Below are 22,361 nucleotides of genomic sequence, written 5' to 3'. Positions count from 1 at the left end.
GATGTCTAATTTCTAACCATCCGTGATTCAAAAATAGGCTCACATGAGAAACGTTATGAATCAGGCTGAGCCAAGGTGTCCTCGTGTGAAGTGGTTAAATCAGTCTGACTATAGGTGTAAAGATTTGAAAACACACACAAGAGTCAGAGATACAGCTACATTAATTTACATCCAGACATCCAAACTAAATTCTGTGTTAAGTCTGACAAAAATCCAATCTTTTACATCATGCAAAATGCTGCCTGAAGTTTTTGCATTGGATTTACGGTCTTCAAACTATGTAACTGTTTTAGAAAATGTATCGTTTAAGAAGGTGATATGAGCACTCGCGGTAAAGTTACTGGCTTTAGCTGCTAACGATACTTACTTACGATTCAAGGCTGTAATGAACAAAGTAAAAGAAGGTCAAGAATTTTCGATACTTCAAAAAGCACTCACAATTCTCTCTTGTCATGTCATGATTGGCTCAGAATTCGAAGGGACATTTCTTTAATAAGATTCACCCAAAAATAAGATAACGTTCATTCTGAGGTTGTGCAGTGTAAGCATAGCCACAACTCCTGACGAATATACAGAAAGGAGAGAGAGAACCAACCCAGAAATGTTCTAGATGTAGTCCCCAGACCAGTATTTGTTTCTTTGAGCAAGGCACAACACGTTATGATGTAATTTACTAAGACACAACCATCAGCTAAAAATTCTTCAAATGTCACTATTGACTTTTTACTTTCTTTCGCCATCCAGGAGCTCAAGTGTGTACTGGGAGGGTGAGAGTGACGACTGCTACTCGCTGAAGGATGGTTCTTATTCTAGATGTAATAGACCCGAAAAGGTTAAGACCTACTTCCCTGGAGAAGTAATCAACAATTTTATATAATTGCATTAGGCTCATCAGGGAGATCATTGCTACATTGCATAAGGTTTCACAGCAAGACACATGCAAATGACTTACACAACCATGACTCCATAAAAACCCAACTGGATTGAAGATTTGAAATTAACAGCTGGTGGGAAATCTGTTTCAGACATAATGTTGGAAAAATGGACCAATCTTAAACACTAAAAAAATAAGAGTGTTAAATTTTAGTTGACAATCCAAATAACTCAGCTGACAAGTAAAATGAAATATCTCTCCCCAAGGAATTTTGCCTGCTGAGCAAACAAACGGTAAATAATCTGAGACTCTTTCACCCGTATATCTTTGTTTTGGCGTCTAGTTCAGCAGGGGAAGACCATCTCTGTGTAAAACCCATGTTAAATAAATCCAAATGCTCATTCTCCATGCTTCATGCATTATTATTAAAGGCTGACCTTTTCAGAGCTCGCAGAGATTCCCTTTCGAATCATAAGACAGATTAATGGGGAAAAGGCAGCCTTAATATCTCAGGATTTAGAACTGGGTCGAAGTTGAAGACAAATCTTTGTTGGTTTCAAAAAAACAACAACATTGACAATGTCCTACCCCTCATTAAAAAAAACTATAAATGTTGTGCTTTCGGGCTACAATTAATGGTTTTATGATGGGGATTTCACTCTATTAAAAAATATATTCTAAACTAAACACCTAACCATTCACAGCTGTATGAAAAATCATACAAATTTGACAGAAGCAGTCTTAACTCAGGGTCCACTTACTTGCTTTGTCCAGGCCTTTCAACTGTATCATACCTTCTTCATCCGTGTTATTTGGTCATGGAGGTAGATGACAAGCAAGCTAAGGATCTGTTATAATTTCATCTATAGTACTTGCCAATGCCAATTTAGAAAGAATGACACAGTTAAAAGCTTTGAAAATCACTGATGAAGACCATACGATTCAGTTGAAAGCTTTGGAAAAAAAGCTTGAGTTGGGATTGCTGTGGTCCAAAGCACTGACCAATGATGCCCACCCTATGACGCCCACCCCTGACCAATGGGCCCCATTATAAAATGATTCATATAGGCCCTAAGGAGTCTTGCTTGGGCTTCACTGTGGGCCCAGCTATTGGCCCCCTGTTTAGCAACAAATGGGCTTTTGAGGGCAGGTCAAGATTAAACCTGCAATTTGTATACAGCCCCATAAGCGTTTCACAGTTTGGGGCACGCAGTCGCCCCTAATTTTGAGCCAGATGTGGCCCCTAATGGGCTACTAAAATTGGGCCCAATGTTTGCCCAAAGTGGCCCCAAATGAGCTTGATTGCTGCGGATGCACGGATTTAACAAAAAACAATCATCAGTATATCAAGGAGTAAGATCCACAACATTCTTTATTTTACTTTACTACTTTACATTATTCAAAACCTTTTTATTTCCAACATGGAGCTAAAACATACTCTTGGGTAGAGATGTCATGATACCAGAAATTTTGTAGTCAATACCAATGCCAGTGAAATTCTACGATTCTCAATACAATAAATATAAAAGTTTGATACCACGGTAAAAATGTTCCAATCAAGTTTAGTTCTCAATTAGAGCCTTGGCTCATTTTATGCTCATTTTATTTCATAAAACTGTAATTTTTCTGACGAAAGCTGCCTCAATTGCAAAATCTTTGAACATCATTCTCTTACATGAAGAGTCACTGAAACAGTCTGTTGTATACTGATGTCTTTCCTGTTGCTTCAACATGTTTCTTTAATCACGGTTTCTGCTTATTTTAACTACTTACTTCCTTACGCTTATTTTTTGATTCCAATTAATGAGAAATCACTGTTTCCTTCACACTAGAGTGGGATTTTCCTAGGAAAGTCCTTCCAGACATTCTGTGTTTACAACAAAAACTTAAATACCTTCATGAACTGGATGTAAATGACTTCTGTTAGCAGCCGATGTTCATTTGCAAGAAAACATTGCTGCTGTGGACTCTTACCTTGGTCCTTGCTGTCGCTGTGTCCATTCTCGTGAGTCACCTCACCGTCGGAGCTCGGCCTGTCACACGATGCCTTCTGGCAGGGCGGGAAGACCATACACAAAAATAAGAAGGTACAAAGTGAACAAAACTGTACTTTTGTGAAAAAAGACAGGTTGACAAAGACATTAACGCACAAACACAGCTGTGTAATTACATTGTACATTGTAAAAACCCTTAAGACCATCTGCAACATGTTAAAGATGAATAATTAGGCTGGGCTTGTGTTTGCTGTGCCAAGTTGGGAGTGGTTTGTCGTTTAAGAGCCTCTGATGTAGCTCATTTTCCACCACTAAACACACATGCATATATACAGGCACACACATATGGGGTATGGAGTATGTCTCCAGCGTTAACTGCAATTTTCCCAGTGAAAACCAACAATGCACTGTTTGCCCTACAGCTCCCTTTATCTTCCCTCCTGTGGCAAATGGAATAAAGTGCGGCAAACAGCTTTTACTACCCAGTGTGATTGTGTTTGATTATGCCTAGAAAAGTGGCCCTGATGGGATGGAGGTATATTTGCAAATGCTTGTCTATTACAGAAAGGTCAACTCAGGATTATTAAGTCAAATTAAGCAGAAACGGAAATATGAGGAAGATGAAAACAAAATCTTCTTTTGCCTCTCAGATTCACAAGAATTAACAATACTTTACTATTGGGACATAAGGTACAGAATTGATTAATTATAAATGCATAAATCAATATTATGTTAATAACAATGGATCAAATGGCTATGTGTAATATGAAAGCTGTCAGTCATAGTGACAAACCCACAAACAGTTTTCACCAACTCTGCAGTACCCCTCAGCTCTTTTGAGTGTTTTAACATCTTTCAGCTCATTGTTTTGGTTGTATGGCCCTCAACATTTTGGTTCAGTCTCATCACTGTCATTAAGTTCTGATAAATCCACTGTACGCTACCTGCCTTGTATCAAACAGCAAATAGACAATGTTAGTGACTAGCTAGTGTACATAGTGGATATTTCCCTCAGGGGTTTGTGGAGGCCAAAACAGAGCTAAAAGAAAGTGAATATTGGAACAGAAACACAACTCTTAGTGAATGCTAATGTTATGCTAAGTCAGTCATTCACTGCGTCAACTTTAAAAGTTGAACAAATGTCAGTGTAATGTTTACAGTGTGTTCTGCTGTCCCCATGCGGCCAAGAATGAATGAAACTACTGCTTTACCGTAAAAGTTTAAGTTTATTTAGAAAAGAGGAAGACAGAAACCGTAAATCAACTGGTGTAACCTACTTAAATTTGCTCAACTTATTGTTCCAAATACTAAAGGTCTTGATTGAGAACTATTTGGTTCATAGGCTTAAAATATGACTTTAATATGCATCAAAATTTGGGAGAAAAACTTTGAGATTTTGGTAACTGAGACCAACGTGATGCGATCTACTCGATTGTTTTACTGGAGGAGTCACCACTCTGCTGTTCTTATTAATCTGCAAAAACAAACATTCCCCATTTGATTGTAAAGTTGTGCTTCATATACCAAAATGTACACAGATGGACAGCTTGGTGTAAAGGTGTGAAGACATCTCCCAGTAGGCATGGCCACTTTTACATGTGCACGTGTGGGAGTCACCCAGACCTTTACAGACCCTTGTGGACACATTAGTGTGCTTTAGTGAACAATTGCTTTCTCTAAAAAAGTACATTTTGGCCTTTTGTCAAATTACTTATATGTTAACAATAATTCAATCCAAAATGTAACCAGCTATCAGAACCCATCCGGGTCCAGAAATAACTAGAAAGGTACTTGAAGAGTGCAGACCTCCGGCAAAGCCAGTAGTCCAGTCTGTAATATGATATGCAAATCCGCACATCATTCACACATGCCTGACAAATTTAATTAATTTTGCCATAGGAAAGTGAAAAATAATTTGTGTATTTGCTCTTTAATTCTGCTCCAAAATGGATTCTTCCTTGTCCCATGCTACACCCTTTCACTAATTTTCATTAAAATAAGGCAAGTAGTTTTTCCACAATCCTGCTCACAGACAAACCCACAAACAAACAAACAAACAAACTCACAAACTGCACAACATAACATAAAAAACATTACATCCTTGGCGAAGGTAATAACTCTGTATATAATCAGCTTATAAGATTACAGCACCTATCAGTGTGAGGGTGTGTTTACCTTTTCTAGTTCGGGTTTGTGCACTGGTGATCCAGATCCAGCTCCATCCAAGTCTACACTCCCATTAATACACACCTCTCTCATCACCTGGAAAACATAAGGAAATACATTAGCAGCAGCATTAGCTAATGAGGCTGTCGTTCACGTTAAACAAGTTGAAAGTCCACGTTCCCACACATCCTGATTACCGCCAAGGGAGTTCAATCTACATGCTGCCATGTCTGACTGAGCCGGTGGAATGTTGGGTCCTAACCGTGATCATAACACATGGGTGGATCCCTTATTTGAAAAATCCTCAAATATTTCCTAACACCATTGCCACATAATTAAGCAGTTCATTCCTTCAGCCTAGAAAGCATGCCTAGGGTAATGCGGGCCACATGTATGGCAAACTCCCTCCTCTCTCATACCCCATCATGCTACTGAATGGCAGCCAAGGGATCATAAGGCAACACAGCCCATGCAGTGAAGGGACTACAGGAGGTAGAGAGCATGCACGCATGTGTGGTAGGAGTTGGTGATGGGGTGGAGGTGTCTGCTACACACATTAGACACCACAGAGTTTTACTACGTCCACGGAATCCTTATGCAATATGGTCCAGTAGGGGTGAATGAGATCTGCAGGGCTCTGGAAGGGGCGCCAGTGAGCATTACCGTGACCTCGTTGGACTTCAGACCTGGCAATCCAAGTCGTGTGGCGGTGACAGGGGTGTGTGTAGATGAGCGGTGGGCAGAGGGAAATGAGATTTCGGTCGAACCACTGGGTGCGCAAGACGGCTAATGCACTCTCTGACACACACACACTCCCCCTCATCTTCTCCACAAGCATTCTGAACCATCTTTGGCTGCGCAGAACTCCTCAGCTCATTGGTTTTGGCTTGGAGGGAGCATAATTGGGTTTCGTGGGGGAAATGACAGACTGTGGCTCCATGGGTTTGGCTCAGAGACCGACTCAGAGGCCGGAGAGTGGGACAGACAGCAATATCATGTCTGTCTTCCACTGAAGTGCTACGATGCCAGACTGGGGTGCAACGTAGGTCTAATGATGTACTACAAATCAAACTTGAGGAGGTAGTGGGACTGTGTGTGGTAGTTTTGGGTGCTGAAACACAATTTTCAATAAAGCACTATGCCGGTGATTGACAGGTTGCTGCTGCACGCTTTGGGCATTGAAGTGGTTTTTATACATATTCACGTCCCAGGACCGCACATTTCTCATTTTTCATGCTATAAAATTAGCTTGAAGCCAACATATACCAAACTATTTTAACCATATCAAAGTGTGGTGAAAATTTTAAAACTTTATGTATTCCAGTAACAGCAAAGCTGCGTAGTTTAAAAAGTATTTGATACCTTCATTCACTTAAGATACGTTTGGCAAAACATCAAAAAAGCAATTCAGTCTTTATAATTAACCAATATTGAGAGCTTTACTCATGGGACAGCATTTAACATGGCTCTTTGTTGGAGGTCACCATAGTTTTCCTGGAAATGATCAAAATTAATTCTCCATGCTTCATGGGCTTCAACCATTTGCCTTTGGCTGCACTTAACATTTGCCATTGGTGTATGACAGCTAAAGGTCTTTTTAAAATGACTGTAATTGTATCTTTATTTGTGTATGTGTGTAGAATAGCTGCACTATTTCTTATCATTTTCAAAAGAAAATTAAACAGGGCCATAAACCATGTTTTATATTGTATTTCTGTTAGGGCTGAATGTGCAATAAAATTTATACTGTCATACTATTAGATTAAACCAGGGATAATTCAATTCATGGTTAGCACCTTGACTTCTAGACCATCAGAACGGAATTTTACAGTGATTCCACTCCTTTATCGAAGACACTTTGCAACTGAGCAAGCACTACCAATGTACAGAGCACCAAGTCCATCATGTCTTACAGAAATCCATAGGCCTTAATAACCAGGCTCCTACAGTGCTCAGTGACATGATGATACACAGTATCAGAGCTGCAAGTCCCTCGTTTGTGAATCTTCATTTGGACAGACATCTTTTTTTTAACTTTGCAAGGCAGCTGGGCTCGCGTGATCACAAGAGAATCTATCTTGTCAGGCTTTAATCTATGCTTTTGTGGCCAAACTACAGTGGTACTGGACCAACCAAGTCCTTTGAGGAAGTACTGGCAGCTACAGGGGTGAGTGCTAGGTGTGGTGCTGCGAGAAGACTTCGTTCAACAACAACGGCAGTTATTAAGACGGTTGGTTCTGTGTAACAAACTATCTGGCGCAGTCAGGTTAGACTTTTTCTGTTGATGGGATCAATATGTGGAACTCCTTACCCACCGAACCTAAAACTTATCATGAGTTAGATCATTTTAGGTAATCAGTAATGTCAGAAATTATTTGGTGCTTGTCATTTTTAGTAATTCTATGGTATCATTGTTTGTGTTTAGCATATTACTTGTGCTTAGTGCTGTTTGCATTTTTCTTCCTTCTGAATGTTTCTGTATTTAAAGGCCCATCAAGTGTCGGCCATTGCAAATCAGCTTAGGGTATAAATGCTGTTCAAATCCACATGCCATTTGATTAAGATATGATACTTTTACCTATAATAATAAACATGAAATAAATGCATACTGTGAAGGTGACTTACAAAGGAATGCCATGCGCTGTTAAACAGTTTGCCATGGACAACAATGTCTGTCAATGTGGCATTAGACAGCACACTTAATAAGCAGATAAGCCATGGATACACAAACAGAGTAAACATACAACTTACTTTCCCCAAGCATAGTGCAGAAAAGCCACAAGAAAAGAGAAGTTAGAAGAAAAGATATTACATGAGTCAGAGAGATGAAGGAAATCAGGTCATACTGTGGCAAGAGGCAAAAGGGAGATGAGGTAAAAGAAGATGGAGAGGAAGAAAAGGGGGGAGAAATGCATAACACTTTTAGAAAAAGGACTGGGAAGGTGTGGAGAATGAAGTAAGGACACAATATGGACATGTGTGTTCCATAAACACATCCTTAGCAGACAAAGTCTGGGAGAATCATTACTGTAACTAGGTTTCGGAAACCCACAGGTACTCTCCTAACTTTTCCTCCCCCCTTTTTTCTATCTTCCATTCATTACTTTCTTTCTCTTTCCTTTTCCTCTTCATTCCTCCTCTACCTTGCGTCCTCTTATCTTACCTTACCCTTTCTCCTCATTCTCCTCATCTCCCCCTTGCTAAATACGAGCTCACCTGGCTTCACTTCTGTCACAGGGACACAGTGCTGGCCAGCTGATTCAACGACGGTGGGAAATGTCGTAAGTAATCTTTATTTCCATTATCCAAATCGGTGATGTGAAACACAAGAATTACCATTATTGAAGTTTTATGCCTCTGGGTAGAAGTTCCAGAGAAGGGGACAAAAAAAATTTTAAAAGCTGGAGAAAAAGAGGTCAAGAGACAAAAGAAAAAGTGAGGGGAATAAAGAACAAATGAGTGACTGCTAAATACCCAGTTTTCCTAGCAACACAATATCCAAACACAGACACAAAGACTTCTAATCTCTCTGGCTAGATGCCACTCTTATACACCCTGAGACTGGAGGGAACACAAGGCAGGCCAGGGAGTCAAACCCTCCCTCGCCCTGCCCCTAATGACACGAACACAGCACATGGATTATAAATCCAGACTGGTTTTGCAAAGAAGGGTGTGAGTGCAGAACCTCGGCCAAGTGTATGTGATGACTGTTGATTGCAGACATAGTGTTATCAGTTCAATATGTTTCCAACATCCATGCACCTGACTAAATATGCAAAGAGAAACAGTTTCTCCAAGCAACAATTAGTGCAGTCGTTACCAAAGTTTGGGTGGTACAGAGATTTGTATATTTTCACGGGTCTGGTTGCGACTGCCTGCAGATACCTCAGCCCAGACGAGGTTACCTGCCTCAGCCAATCAATAAACAATGGCTAATTACCATGTAGAACGAGTAATTGAATCAAGAAGGAAAACACAAACTGTTCTGTTCTTTGCTTCCTGACAGCCATAAACACAAAATAGATTAAACTTGAAGTTAAGGACACACTGCAAATAATAAGACTGGTGTTTCCATCAATGGGGCAAAATTGCTCCACATTTATCAACAAGACCTTCGATGAGTTATGAAAAAAGTGAGCCTCACAGTCCGAAAGCCTGTTGGTAAAACTGCAAAGGGGAACTGAGTTGGCAGAGGATAGCGGGGACAAACGATTACAAAAATACCATTGCACAAATGCACAACGAGGGATCTTAAAATAGCGCACAATACGTAGTCAAGGACAAACAAGCAATTCCAGGAGATTCTCAGGAGAGCAGAGGTGAGGAGGAAGAAGGGGGCTGCAGGGGTTTCTTTTAAATCCAAAGACCAGATGAGGCCCGTCTGTCCTCCTTTGATTAAACCAGAAAGGAGCCCAGAGGAGCTGGCAGCGCACTAACAACAAATGGACGCAGGGGTTGAAAAGCAGAAAGTACCGGAGCCTATTTGATGTTGGCGGGGTGGGTTTGTTTTGCAGACTTGTCGAGCGGCCAGACAGAAAGATCAGAGAGAGAAAGAGAAGACAGGGGAATGACAGAGGCAGAGAAAGAATGTGTGAGAGACAGAGGGATCAAAGGACTACAAACCAAACATCTTCACATCAGAGCGAAACCAGCAGAACCACCTGTTCATAACAAACTGCTCATACAATAGCAGGAAAAGGTCCATCCTGGACAACAAAAGCTAAGTTATTCTTATACGGAGAGCTACACCCTTTATTCTTCAACACTAGCAGCAAAATCAAAGTTACAGTGCATCTAATTTTTAAAAAATCAGAAATAAAGCTTTTGGCCCGATCCTAAGAACTTCACCCCAATCTGACCTGTGCTACAATGATCTATGGTGAGCTCCGCTGACATTGGTCTACAGTACCCTTCACTGTGTTTGACAGCTCCCTCCCTAGTAAGTCACATGAGGCTGTGGTTTAAGTCATTTTAGAAGAGCAAACTGGGTTTATGGCCTCCTCACTCTTTTGGTGACTTCACATTTTAAGAAAGGTTGCTTTAGTTAAACAAAAGGGTTGGATTTGTAGAGACTAGATGGTAATTTTAAAATCATTACAATCTTTGATTGGTAGATCAACATAAATGGTTAAAGGACCAGTGAGTAGCATTTAGTGGCATCTATTGGTGAACATTATATTCCATTCCTGCCAATCAATCCTCCTAAATGTTACACACTGGTCCTTTAAAATAATTTTAACACTTGAAAAAACAGATTTCACTCAAGGAGGGCTTACTTGTTTGTTCTGGGACCTTTGATCATATCACATGGTCTTTATCAGCAAATGAAGTTTGTTCAGTTCTAACAAAACTATACATTTTATTTATCGTTTATCGACGTGTTAGCTTAAAAGTTGAGCTACACAGAGATATTTACCTGCTGATGAGGACCAAGTGAAGCAAACCTGCACCTTGACTGCAGATTGTTTTGTCAACTGCTGTTTGCAAGCGCAACAATTAACTATCTAGCTCGACTATTTGAGCACTGTTCTATTTAGCAGAATGGAACCACGTCTCTGTTCAGATGGATCATTTTCTGCATGAATGCAATGTTGTAGGAAAAGTGGACAATTAATTAGGGTTTCATTGCGTTACCTTGAGCCACTCCTCGGCCTGTTCTTTGCTCTGCACAGCCAGCACTAAGGCGTCCGCCCCCTGGTGGACAATCTTTAGTTCATGCTTCTTCTTCTTGCCGTCTTTGGGGATGTGAGTGATGCTGCACCCTGACAGGGTCAGCTCCATCTGGGGGGTGTGGTCTTTGGAGGACTTGTAGCACTGGAGGAGGAAAAAAGGGGCAACGTAAACTGGAGGAACCAAACATGATACTGTTGTATTGTTCTCTCAATCATCTTTTCTTTTAGGTCACCATTTGCACACATGCCTACACATAGATCTTACGTGGGAAGCCATTAAATTGTGCCCGGCTGTGGTAACGTATAGATAAGTGTCCCTCACCAGCAGTTTGTTATCTTTGATGACACAGAGGAGTTTGGTCCACTGGCCAAAGCGCTTCTTGCGCAGCAGGAATGCACAGATCCGAGCGTCCTTCACCAAATCCATGGACGCCTCTTCAGATGGCCACTGGTGACGCATCTTCTGGCCCTTCCCATCTTCCTCCTCCTCATCGTACGACTCATAGGAGCTGCTCATGGCGTCCGAGTCATAGTCTGAGGGGGAAGCAGAAGGACATTTTTTTCATTTACTGCCATTTATTTTCTATTTATTAAATTACAAGTAAAGAGGAAAGCTATGTCCATTAACTACTGTCCGTATATGTGTGATGCGTATTGTTAATCAGTCTGTCACTCACTGGAGGTGATGTATTCAGGGGCCTTTCCAGGACTTAAAGGCACTGCTTCCTCATAGTAGCCTTCTGGTAGAGAGGAGCTGGGCAGAGGAGGGGGGCCATTGTTTGGAGGCTGCAGAGAGAGAAGAGAGAGAAGTTTCCTTTGATTAGTGAAAAATGTCCCCACGAGTCCTTAAATAACTACACTGACTTTTGATTATACATATTTAAAGTGAGAGATGTATACACAAACCAGACCTAAAGATGAAATTAATGAAAACAGATAAAGAGTCATCTTGGGCAAGGAGCCATTCTTTGGATCAGGACAATAACTCATAATTGTCCTTACAGAAGTGTAAACACAGAGGCAACCACTGTACATAGACATTAGAGGCATTTTCAAAATATGAAAAGAGAATAGGGGGGAGACTGAGAAAGAATGCTTGTGAGGAGGAAAAGACAATAATTTTAAGGTAGTGTGTTCCAGAGACAACAAGTGAGAGGCCAAAAGAAGTGTTGGTTAAAGAATCCTAGCCTGAAGTCTTGTTATGGCCATTTAATAACGACTGGAACAGAACTTAAGAGTGACTTGATAACCAAAATAAAGAAGTAAAGCTGATAAAAACAATTCATTTGTGACCAAAGACTCTACAGAAAGGTGTTGATGTTATTGCACAATGGATGAAAGATATTTTATAGTATTCTACTGCAGAGATCATGACAGTACAGAGAGACACAAGGGGGGAGAGGGTGGAAAGAAATGAGACCTCCTTTGTTTGGACGTGTTCTCTTTGGCACCACACAGTCTAACAAATCCAGTTGTTAGAGCAGGGGATCAACTGCACAGCCTGACGTGATCCATCTTGGCCAGCGCTGTGCACCGCTTCTCTGACGTTTCAACTCTTAAAAATAACACAACTGTGGCTATAAACATTAAATCTGATAATCTGACAGGTACATAGAAACAAATGTCTCACTGGTTGGCATCCATCAGAGTAAATCCAGCATTTCAGAACTGTAGAGAAATGTTTGTTGGAGAGTCATATATAGCTTTTAAGTCATATTTTCCTTCAAAGCAAACTGAAAGAATGAGCTTCTGCATGCTTCTCACTAAAACTGACTCAAAACATACTCATTGAAACCTTTTTAACTTGTGACAAACAATATGTCACAATTATAACTGTAACTGTAATGGTTTCTGCAGGTTCAAACAGGTTATATTTAAGACTTTTTAAGACCACTATGGATGCAATTTAAGACCTATTTACATCCATACTGGAAAAAAGTACGAAGCACATAAAGGAAAATCGTTATTGGTCCCATACTGGTTCCGTTTTGTAGTTGTCACAGGATGATAATAAAAATCTTTTTCAAAAACACATTTAAAAGACCAAGATTTGGTAAGATTTTTACGGTCAAAACCATACCAGACTTTAAGAAAAATGTTCCCACTACTGGCTGTATATATTTAACTGTATTAAAAGTTACTAATAACATTAACAATGACTGTTCTATTCAAATGCCAGCATGACCAACAGCCGGACCCTAAAACTGAAGCAGCTAAATTAAATTCAGCCATTATTCCTATTTCCTACAGTGACATGTCAAAATGTGTTCTACAAAACAGCACTATATGCAGTGTTTGTTATTGACTTTATGATTTAATTTGTCCTTAAAAAGACAATGTGTGATATTACTGATGTCAGTTGCTCGTCCACATTCAGAAATGTATTTCGAAATACATTCCGGATGGGCATTAAGATAAAATAATGCTTTTAAATAACAGCTTACAGGAGGCCAGGGGAGCGTAGCAAGGACCATTAAAAGCAATGTTTCTTCTAATAAGTACAAGCCAGTACCAGACAACCTCAAACTGCATGAAATGTTGTCAAGCTGTAAAGACCTTATAAGGCCACAAGTCTCCCTGAAAGCCCTTTTCACAAAGACCATAACCAAGCTGCGATGGCTGCAGACTTTTTTCCTCCTATGGAAAACCCCTTTGATTTCTCTTTTTATTTTATTTACTGGTGGCAGCGCCGATTTTCCGCCAGTTATAGAGGGGAGAGACTCCATAACTGTTATGAAACTCCATGTGCTATGGGCCATTGGTTACAGCTGACCCAATCAGGCGTCAGCGCTGCAGTGATGTCAGCATCCATTGCTGTAGCAACGTGGAACATCCATAAAAAGGTTTGGCTGACGTGCAGCCTCAACGGCTAACTTCTTCAAAGTGCAGAAAGTATGTGTCACTGTGCCGTGACAGTGGACAGTCCAACATTACAGTCACTCTGCCATAATTATGGCGCTGCTCTAATGAAAGAGAACTATTATATTTGAACCAGAATTTCAAAGAATGGAAAGAAAAAGGCTAATCTATTAGAGACGATTACACTTTTTACAAAGAAGAACTGTAATTTTATTTTATTGGTACATCCCTTTTGACCTCTAAAGAGTGTTAGAGTTTGGTTATTTTTCTAAGAGTTATTTTATATTTCCTTGCTTATTCTCTGGATAATTGCTAGATGTAGTATGAATGGAGGACTGCATTCGGTGTGCAGTTGATTAATCATCCATTTTTCCTGTTAATCTGACATTTAGTGAATCTGACCATTGGATTGGGCGAATGTGGGCATAGGGACATGTCCCTACCAATATTTCAGGAGGACACAACTGTACTCTGCATTATATTTGGAGAGGGGGTAGTGGGTGGGCTGTTGTGTCCCTACCAATGTGACCAAACCCACACCCTTGATTGGAAATAAGAGTAGAAAAAGATGTGTGTGATACAATATTTTAAACTCATGATTCACTTACTAGTTTTATCCAGAACTTCAAACATAGCCTACTTGAACAATTTGGAGTCATCATATGACCTTAGTACAGACTTTGATAATGTGATAACAAGAAGTTAGTCTGTACTTAGGTCCTGTGAAAATGTTTCATTAATTGAACCTTGAGTTTATAAAATATGTTATTACAGAAGAAGTCAGTGTTCTGTATTTGCATTATAAAGAACATTGTATAGTAAAGAACATTTAAGAAATATCACCAAACTCGCTGACCATTCTACTGTGAATCTGAGTTAATATTCTTGTCATACGCCAATTGAGAATATGTCTTTCGTAATATGATAAAAGTTGCAACCAGCCCTGTAGAGTTTGGCTTTTCTGTGGTCTATTGCTTGTGGAAAAGGCAAAGGCGGAAAATACTGAAGTAACTGATTGGCAGACTAAAGACCGTCAGATGGCCACACATGGCAGAATGGTGCCCCAACTGGCGACTCACGGGTGCCTGTTTCACCGGCCTGAAACACCATTTTCATCTGACCTATTACCATCTCCAAAAATCCACTCGTTATTACTCCTGTCAAATCAAACATTCAGCACTGGGCCATTTCTTAATATTTGAGCCAACTCTTTACCAATCCATAATAAGTTGGAGTCAAGCCCTATAAAGGCCGAATTTGAAATGAAAGATAAATGCTGATAAATACCAGGCCTATGACACCATCTGTCCAACAGTCCATTAAAAAGTCAAAAACTCCCTGTTTTCTCCCACTTTCCCATTCATTTTCTTTTTCAAGCCAGATGTCATGGTCTCCCTTTCCTCCCTCTTTAGCTGTCTTGTTTATCTGTTGCTCAAAAAAGATCCATCTTAACAAGTCATTCAGAATCAAGCCATAAACTTGTGATTTTGAAAGACTTTTGAAAAAATGTGTCATTGTGCAAAATGCAATGTTGACTACTGTCTCTTGACTAAGTAAATACCTCCCGTCCCCTATATTAATCCTCCTCCTCATTGCGCCCATTTCTCATTTTTCAGGCCTCTAACAGAAACCTTATCACTTCTCCTCTGGAGGAAACAGCGGTTCAGTGAACTCATTTCTTGGCAGGGATACGCTGCCCTGCTTAACTCCAGCGCCGCCAGCAGTCTCCTCCCTATCCCAGCCCTAAGAAGAAAAAAAAATCCCCCAGAGAGGTAGACAGAAGGAAAGAAAGGCAGAGAAGCGAAAAGAACGAAAGCACTCAGCCTCTGTGGTCAAACAATAGGCACAAAATTCAGGTTTGAGGAAGTGGATGTGAAAGTACACTTGCATGTTGTATTGGTGGAAGATTGTTGAAATTAAGTCTTCAGTTTCATATACATACAACAGCTACCTTTCCAAGACCTTTAAGTAATAATACCATTAATAATCATGCAGAAGCCGATTGTTTGGGTAAGCATTTTTCCCTGAGTGCAGCAGAATACATTACATTACACTCCAGAGAATGTGATCCCATTGCTCTGCTATGTAGTGACTCAAAGCTTAGAGGGAATGGGGTGAGGAGGAGAGTGTGTTTGCAAACACACTTTTATACAGACACGCATTTAAACACACAATCCAAGTTTTCCTTTGCTGTCACTCACCCACAACAATCTGCAGATCAATTACGCTGCAGCACACTGAAACCAACAGGAGTTCACTGCGGTCACGATGCATACCGCCTCTCTGCTGACCATAAACACACGCTGCTTAAACGCCAACAAGCAAAACTCTAGATTTTCCTGCAGTCTAGTTGTGATCAGCTGCAAATGCTCCCCAGATCTCAAAAACATCCATTCAATATCTTTTTATGGCAGTATCCACTACAGATCTGGATAGGGGCTCAGGAGTCAAACTTCCATCCTCACAAGCCAGTTTCCTTCATCTGTTACAGATGAGATTAGATTTGATGGAACTGTAATTATGCTGCTGCAGCCAAAGTATCTACACAATACTTAAGATAAAATACACAATAACTGCAAGGGTCTTAACTGACAGATTTACAAGTCGGAGAGAATATTTTGACCAAAAAAACTGAACTCAAGGTCCACTCCCAACTGAATTCAAAGATATTCACAAATTCAAAGCCATTTTTTCGAACAAAGAGCAGATACGCTCTCAGGCAGCTCTTTTTTCACTACATTTAGCATTTAAAAGTTCAACTAAATAGAACCACTACACAGACTACAGAGCGGGTCGTCCACTAATCGGAAGGTTGTTGGTTCGATCCCCGGCTCCTGCCACCACATGTCGAAGTATTCTTGAGCAAGATACTGAACACCAAATGTGCATCGTGTATGAATGCGTTAGTTTCTGTTCGATGGGCTTCACCATCACCGAGTAAATGTGTGTGAAAGGGTGACTGTGGCACGTAGTGTAAAGGCGCTTTGAGTGGTCGGAAGACTAAAGAGGCGCTATACAAGTACAGGTCCATTTACCATTTACAATCATTTTACTTACAAATAAAAGATCAATGGCCTCCCAGACTTTGGGGTCTCAAAGGAGGTGCTAAAGGATGACTTTCTTTCAGAAAACCTATGGCATTTCCACTTGTCCCAGCAGTATGTAAGTCACTCAGATTCATCTTATTTTGATGGCCAGTCTTACTTCTAAAGTGACCCGAATATGATGTCAAATGAAATGCTTGCACACTCTGAGTTGTGAAGTAAAAGTAAAAAAAATAAATAAAAAGTGTAAAAAATGCAACCAACATTGCGCATAGAACATATCCATATTATTTTCATTCTTTACGGAACTCTTAAACCACTTAAAGCAATTACATTCAGAGTTTCATGGAGGTTTTCATGTCCTGTCATGGTCTAAATGCTGTTCCTCCCTTACAAGAATACATTTCTAGAGGAAACACTGCTACAACCATGAGAAGAGCAGCATGTACAGGTCATGTGCATGGATGCATATCAGAAATGTCAGAATTCCACAGTCATAATGTGTAATTAGGTAGTGGTAAAGGAGTCCTGACCTTGGTTTGGATACTTTGAGTGGGAGGTTTGTCTGCTGCTCCGGCCCTGGCCTGAAACTCACATCCAAACATTTATGCCAAGTATCAATTTTTGCCCTGCGTAGGAGGACTTGAATAAATGTTTCTGCCACGGTGCCAATGGGACGCTGGAATGGATAAACTGAGTGGACACAGGAAAGTCACTCCCTTAGGAAAGGGGAAACTGCATTTCAAATGGTTCTTGGAAAATTACCAAATGTAAAAGCACATATGTCTCCAGCTGGTGCCAATCCAAACTGATTTTTTAAATTTAATTTGACGGTAAATAATGTTGAATGCAACCAGTCTGACTTGTAACTGGTGACTTGGTCAGTATTGTTTTGGTGAATGACCACATGACTGCGGGGACTTTACATATGTAATTTTATCCTTTAAATGTGCAGTTTTTAATAAATTTGTTATATTGATGGTCAGCAAATGATATGATATCCCAAAGAAAGTACAAACACCTCATTAAGGCTGCACTCTATTACTTATTTTAGGTGACTGGGAGTTGGAGCACTTGCAAGGCCAGGATGGGCCTGAAATTATCCTGGTTGAACTACAAGGACAAAAGATGAACAACTGTGTTAGAAAATATCTGGTTCTTTGGTAAAAAGTTAAAAAATAGAAGCCAATGTATGTAACAACATAAGGGCAGAAACCAACTATGACTCTTGGGGGGTTATAGTTTATAACTATGTTGTGTGCTCTGCTAACAGGGAGCTGAAGTCAAAGCAGAAAGCCTAAAATACCTTCAGACATTTATTTCTGTTTACTTTTGGATGACATTTTGGGGGAAATTGTCAATTATTGTGTGGTGTTTTGTTCCCAACTGCAACAGTGAAGTGTCCTTAATTTGCTACAGCTCTGCTGGAACACAAGTTCAAAACTATAACTATCAAAAAGGTCCCTAAAGGTACCAAAAAGACTGTTTGGGGAATATTCGGAACCAGAGTACATTTTGGTAAAGAAATTAAGCTTCTGACATTGAAAGGCAAAATGGTTTAATCATTTTGTAAGTTCTATAGACTTCTTCTTCAAGCCCTTCCATTTGAAGGACAAATAATAAAAAATATTGTCCAGACCTTCGGTTCCCCCAAGGTAATCATTATCTGTGAAATATCTTTTAAAGGTTTGCTTAAAGCTTTATTTATCCTGAGGAGGGTTTTGCTGAGGCCTACGCTCTTTTCCAGAACCACCCTGCTTCACAGTTATACACATTCACATCTGGGAGCTGCACAGTGCAACCACAGTCTTCTACTGTTGGCCTCTGGTCGCCCCTCTACTTGTACAACTGGAGGTTAAGTGCCATGCTCAAGGTCACCTGGATGGTAGTTATTTAAGGGGAGGGGTGAGAGTTACTCCTTCACTTTTCTTGAACAGAATTTCTGCAGCTGGCCCTGGCTGCTTCTCTCATTTCCAGCTACTGCCACCCATATTTATTCAAGCACATGTGTTTTCAGTCTTGTCTTTTGTCAATGCTCAGATGAACCAAAGACTGACCAAATGCTTCAGATCAGCTGTTGCAGTGTCAGCACACCTCTACATTTTTTAAAGGTTTTCAAGCAGCATGCAGTACGCAGAGTATGATCCTGGTCAAACCTTTAGAAACCTGCAGTAACACAGAAAGGCACAGAAAGGACAGATGGAACAAAATATGGACAGGTCCATGTGCACACACCCACCTTCCCCCATACATTCTTCAAAGCTTAAGCATAAGGTCAAGCTAAGGCAATGAGGTATAAATTGATGCCAGACTGCAAGAGAAGATGAAAGCCTCAGGGTTGACCCAGCATGTCCTGCCTTTGTCCTGGGATAACCTTGAGACAACTAGCTTGTAAAACATGGAGTAATGGTAACATTTTACAGCTTTTACCAATGGAAGACTGCAAAATGTTGTAGCAACAGTATATATACCGTATAAGTATTTTCTGGCCACTTAAGTTTATTTCATTCATTTTAAATGAATATACTTTGGAAAATACCACTTAAGTCTTCACCCTGTTTGCATGTACAGCTCTGATGAAGCATCTACTGGGAAAAAGCCTTTACATGATGTTGGCTATTCATATACACCGACATTTAGACATTCCAGGACACTGTGTATAAATCTGGGTTATCAGTAGGAATATTGTGATAACAAACCACAACATACATTATAGTAGTTGCAACAGTGGCAGCTGTCCAGCAGCACCACTGAAAGACTCATTGTGTGGGAGAGGAACTCAATCCGGATGTCAGCTGATTAGTCTACACACACTTTTTTCATAAGAGTCCGTTTTACACCACACACTGACATACTAGTATACATTCATAAACACTGCGCAACATATATATTTATTTAAAACAGTAGTATGGGAGGAAACAAGAAAACAGACACATACTAAACACACACATACTAAATCTTCCTAAAAATCCTCTCTCTGCAGGACTCAAGGCATCGTCCAAGCCCAAGCTCAAGACCTGCCAACCTCTGTGATACACATCTAAGTGTTCCACTTCTCTGTTTATACATGAACCACCCATGCTAGTGTTACCTCCGACAAAACAAAACCTTTCTCACAACTCCCATTTTTAACTCGATTCTTCACTTCCCCTCCACCACTTTCCCTCCTTCCTGCCTCAGGCTGGTATGTTTAAGTGTGTATTTTGTGGGACAGGTGCATTCACCAGAGTGCCGTTAGTGGCGGATGTGCCAGCATTTCTGGACTGAAAAAATAACTGGGGAGTGAGATTGGGTTGGGTGTTTCCTGCATTTCTCTCACCTCACAATGAGGTGTAAATGTGGGTCAGCGGGAGCTGGTGGGAGCGGGTAGGAGCTGCTGGTCCACTGCTTTGGAAAAACTTTACATGGGTGGGGTGGCTCTGCTTTCATGGAAGGGAGCCCTGTGTTATAAACTAGGCTCATATCTTGAATGGAGCCAGTCTATTGTACTAGAACTGAATGAAAAATTACATGTTACATATTATAGAACTAAACAGATTTGTTGCTGGCTACACATTTAGTTCCTTAAATAATAACTGTCACCAAGATGTACTGAGTGGGACATTTTACAGTTGGAAAATAAACATGTCACTGTTCACTGGAAGATGACCTACGTAAATGTGACACTGTTTCCAAATTACCTCAAATGCATTTTTAGCATTTATGTACAGAAATGTCTTGGTACTTGGGGACCAATGTTTACACCAATACGGATATCGTAATATCAGTCAATCTTTAATACAAACTAGCACTATATAACTTCAATCATTTTAGTACATCATTTCTTAAGTTGACTTTGGCTCAGAAAAAGACACCCACATAATAGGACAAAAGTTTTCCCAGACCTCTATTATTTCAGCTCATTCTGGCTATGCAAGAATATTTCCCACCAATAATCACAACTGCAGTGGTAACCTGTGCCAATACAGCACTCCCTCATTAAACTGCTTAACTGTTGAGTTGGAAAATAGGATCTTTTTGCATTCAGTTTCATAAGAAATTATTTAAAGACAATGTACAAGAGCTTATTACTGTGCATTAGATGGTGGCTCTAAGACAACTCAGACAGAGATTGAGAAAGTTAATTTAATGAGCTGAAATTTTAAAAATGATTGTTCCATTAATAATATATAAAAAGAGCACTCCACCAATTTAGCACTGAACACACTGCTGGACTCAGGATAAACAGGATAAAAGTTTCAAAATTGATGCAGCAGAAACTGAGATAGTACCTTTTTTATTCCATTAATACCGCTTTCTTCTGTCATTACCCACAATGCAACTGAACTGGCAGATGGTAGCGGCTAATGTAGCCTGGAGCCAGTAGCCTCAAGCAGAGATCAGAAGCGTGTTGCAGAGATCTGGTAAGCTCACTTCACTTCAACACTAACTCCCAGATTGGTTTCATTTCGCTGACTGCTGCCACAAAATGTTTTATACAACTTTTTCACATAAGCAGTGGTACTCCCTGTAAACCTGGCTTCAGGTACTAGCAGCAAGCAGTAAGTCCAGATTCTTGGATTCAAATCATCCTGGGTGACATCACAGACAGTACATCTCTTTGTTCTACAGTCTGTTGCTTGAATGATCATTGGTGATTTTAATCCTCGCAGGCCAACGGGCAGTGAGAGAGAACTACAGATATGCTTTTGTCAGTGTGTGCTGGGCACGCAGTGGGGAAAGGCTTTAGCCATCATTGTTGGGTCCAGCTTTCTCTGGACACACTGCCCGCTCACTGCTCTGAAGGAGAAAGTTCCCTTCAAGTTAAGGTTTTTTCGTTAATACCATCTTGTATCTATTTTTGAATTATTTATTTAGCTGGTTACATCACCACCTTTGCATGCAGCACTTCTCTGGACAATGATTATTGATATATTTCGCAGGGAGACATTGGATTAATGGACCTTTCATATTCAAGTATTGGTGATGTCAAACTGCCACCAAAAAAGTCCATCCATTTTGTCTATCAACCATCCCTAGATTTCATTTGGTTTAACATTAAACTGTATTAGTTCTCTACCAGACTGCAGAAATTTTCCCTCAGTGCTTTATTAAGTCACTTCGATCACATCATGTGTCAAGAAAAAAAAATCCTGGCATAGTAAAAAGCCTTCGAAAGCACTTGAGCGGGGGAAAAAAAGTTGTGAAATAGGTTTTCCATTCGTGGCCCAGTTTCTCAGCGGGGACTTTTTCCAGAGTTATAAGTAGGCTGAAACAGTTCTGGCGTTCAGGATTAGCCATGCTGTGGGCATGTGTCACTTAGTAAAGTCCCACTGCTCACTGCAGTTAAGACTTAATCAATCTCCAATTTGCCACTTGTTTGGTTACCCCAGTGACAAAGTGCGACGCCTTTCAATATGATCTGTCAAACAACCTCATTTCCTGTCTCATGTCAATGACACAATAGTGTTGATGTCACTGAATGCTTTACTGTGGCTGACCAAGCCACAAAGTAGGGGAATCCCACTGAGGAATTAAGTAAAATATGAAAACAGATTCATCAGCACCAAATGGAGACCATGCAACAGACTCCCAAATGCAAGTTATTTCTAAAGACGTGCAAAAGCAGGGCTGATTCAACTGAAACTGTGTGATTGGGGGCCAGCTCTTACTGTGCATGCAATCCGTAGCTTGATACAGTACAGTGACACATTAACTTTCTACAATGTGTTTCCCCTTCAGGCTAGAAAACATTTGGTTTGGCAAAATACAG

General features: G+C 40.3%; 1 protein-coding gene across 5 annotated transcripts in view; it reads right to left on the bottom strand.

The window, feature by feature from the left end:
* The window catches only part of afap1 (actin filament associated protein 1), an 85,410-nt gene that overhangs the window by 11,379 nt on the left and 51,670 nt on the right, over positions 1–22,361 (bottom strand). For all 5 annotated transcript variants that reach the window (XM_035675195.1, XM_035675194.1, XM_035675196.1 and 2 more), the window contains exons 4-8: positions 11,384–11,492; positions 11,029–11,240; positions 10,669–10,848; positions 5,044–5,130; positions 2,849–2,924 (exon numbers count right to left, since the gene is read on the bottom strand). In XM_035675195.1, the coding sequence (XP_035531088.1) occupies positions 2,849–2,924; positions 5,044–5,130; positions 10,669–10,848; positions 11,029–11,240; positions 11,384–11,492 (664 nt within the window). The remainder of the gene's footprint in view (positions 1–2,848; positions 2,925–5,043; positions 5,131–10,668; positions 10,849–11,028; positions 11,241–11,383; positions 11,493–22,361) is intronic.

The sequence above is a fragment of the Morone saxatilis genome, unplaced genomic scaffold (assembly GCF_004916995.1).
Source record: "Morone saxatilis isolate NCDOM2014 unplaced genomic scaffold, NCSU_SB_2.0 Contig4, whole genome shotgun sequence".
Classification (NCBI taxonomy): domain Eukaryota; kingdom Metazoa; phylum Chordata; class Actinopteri; family Moronidae; genus Morone; species Morone saxatilis.
The sequence above is the reverse complement of the archived record's forward strand: the minus strand, read 5'-3'. Positions and strand labels throughout refer to the sequence as shown.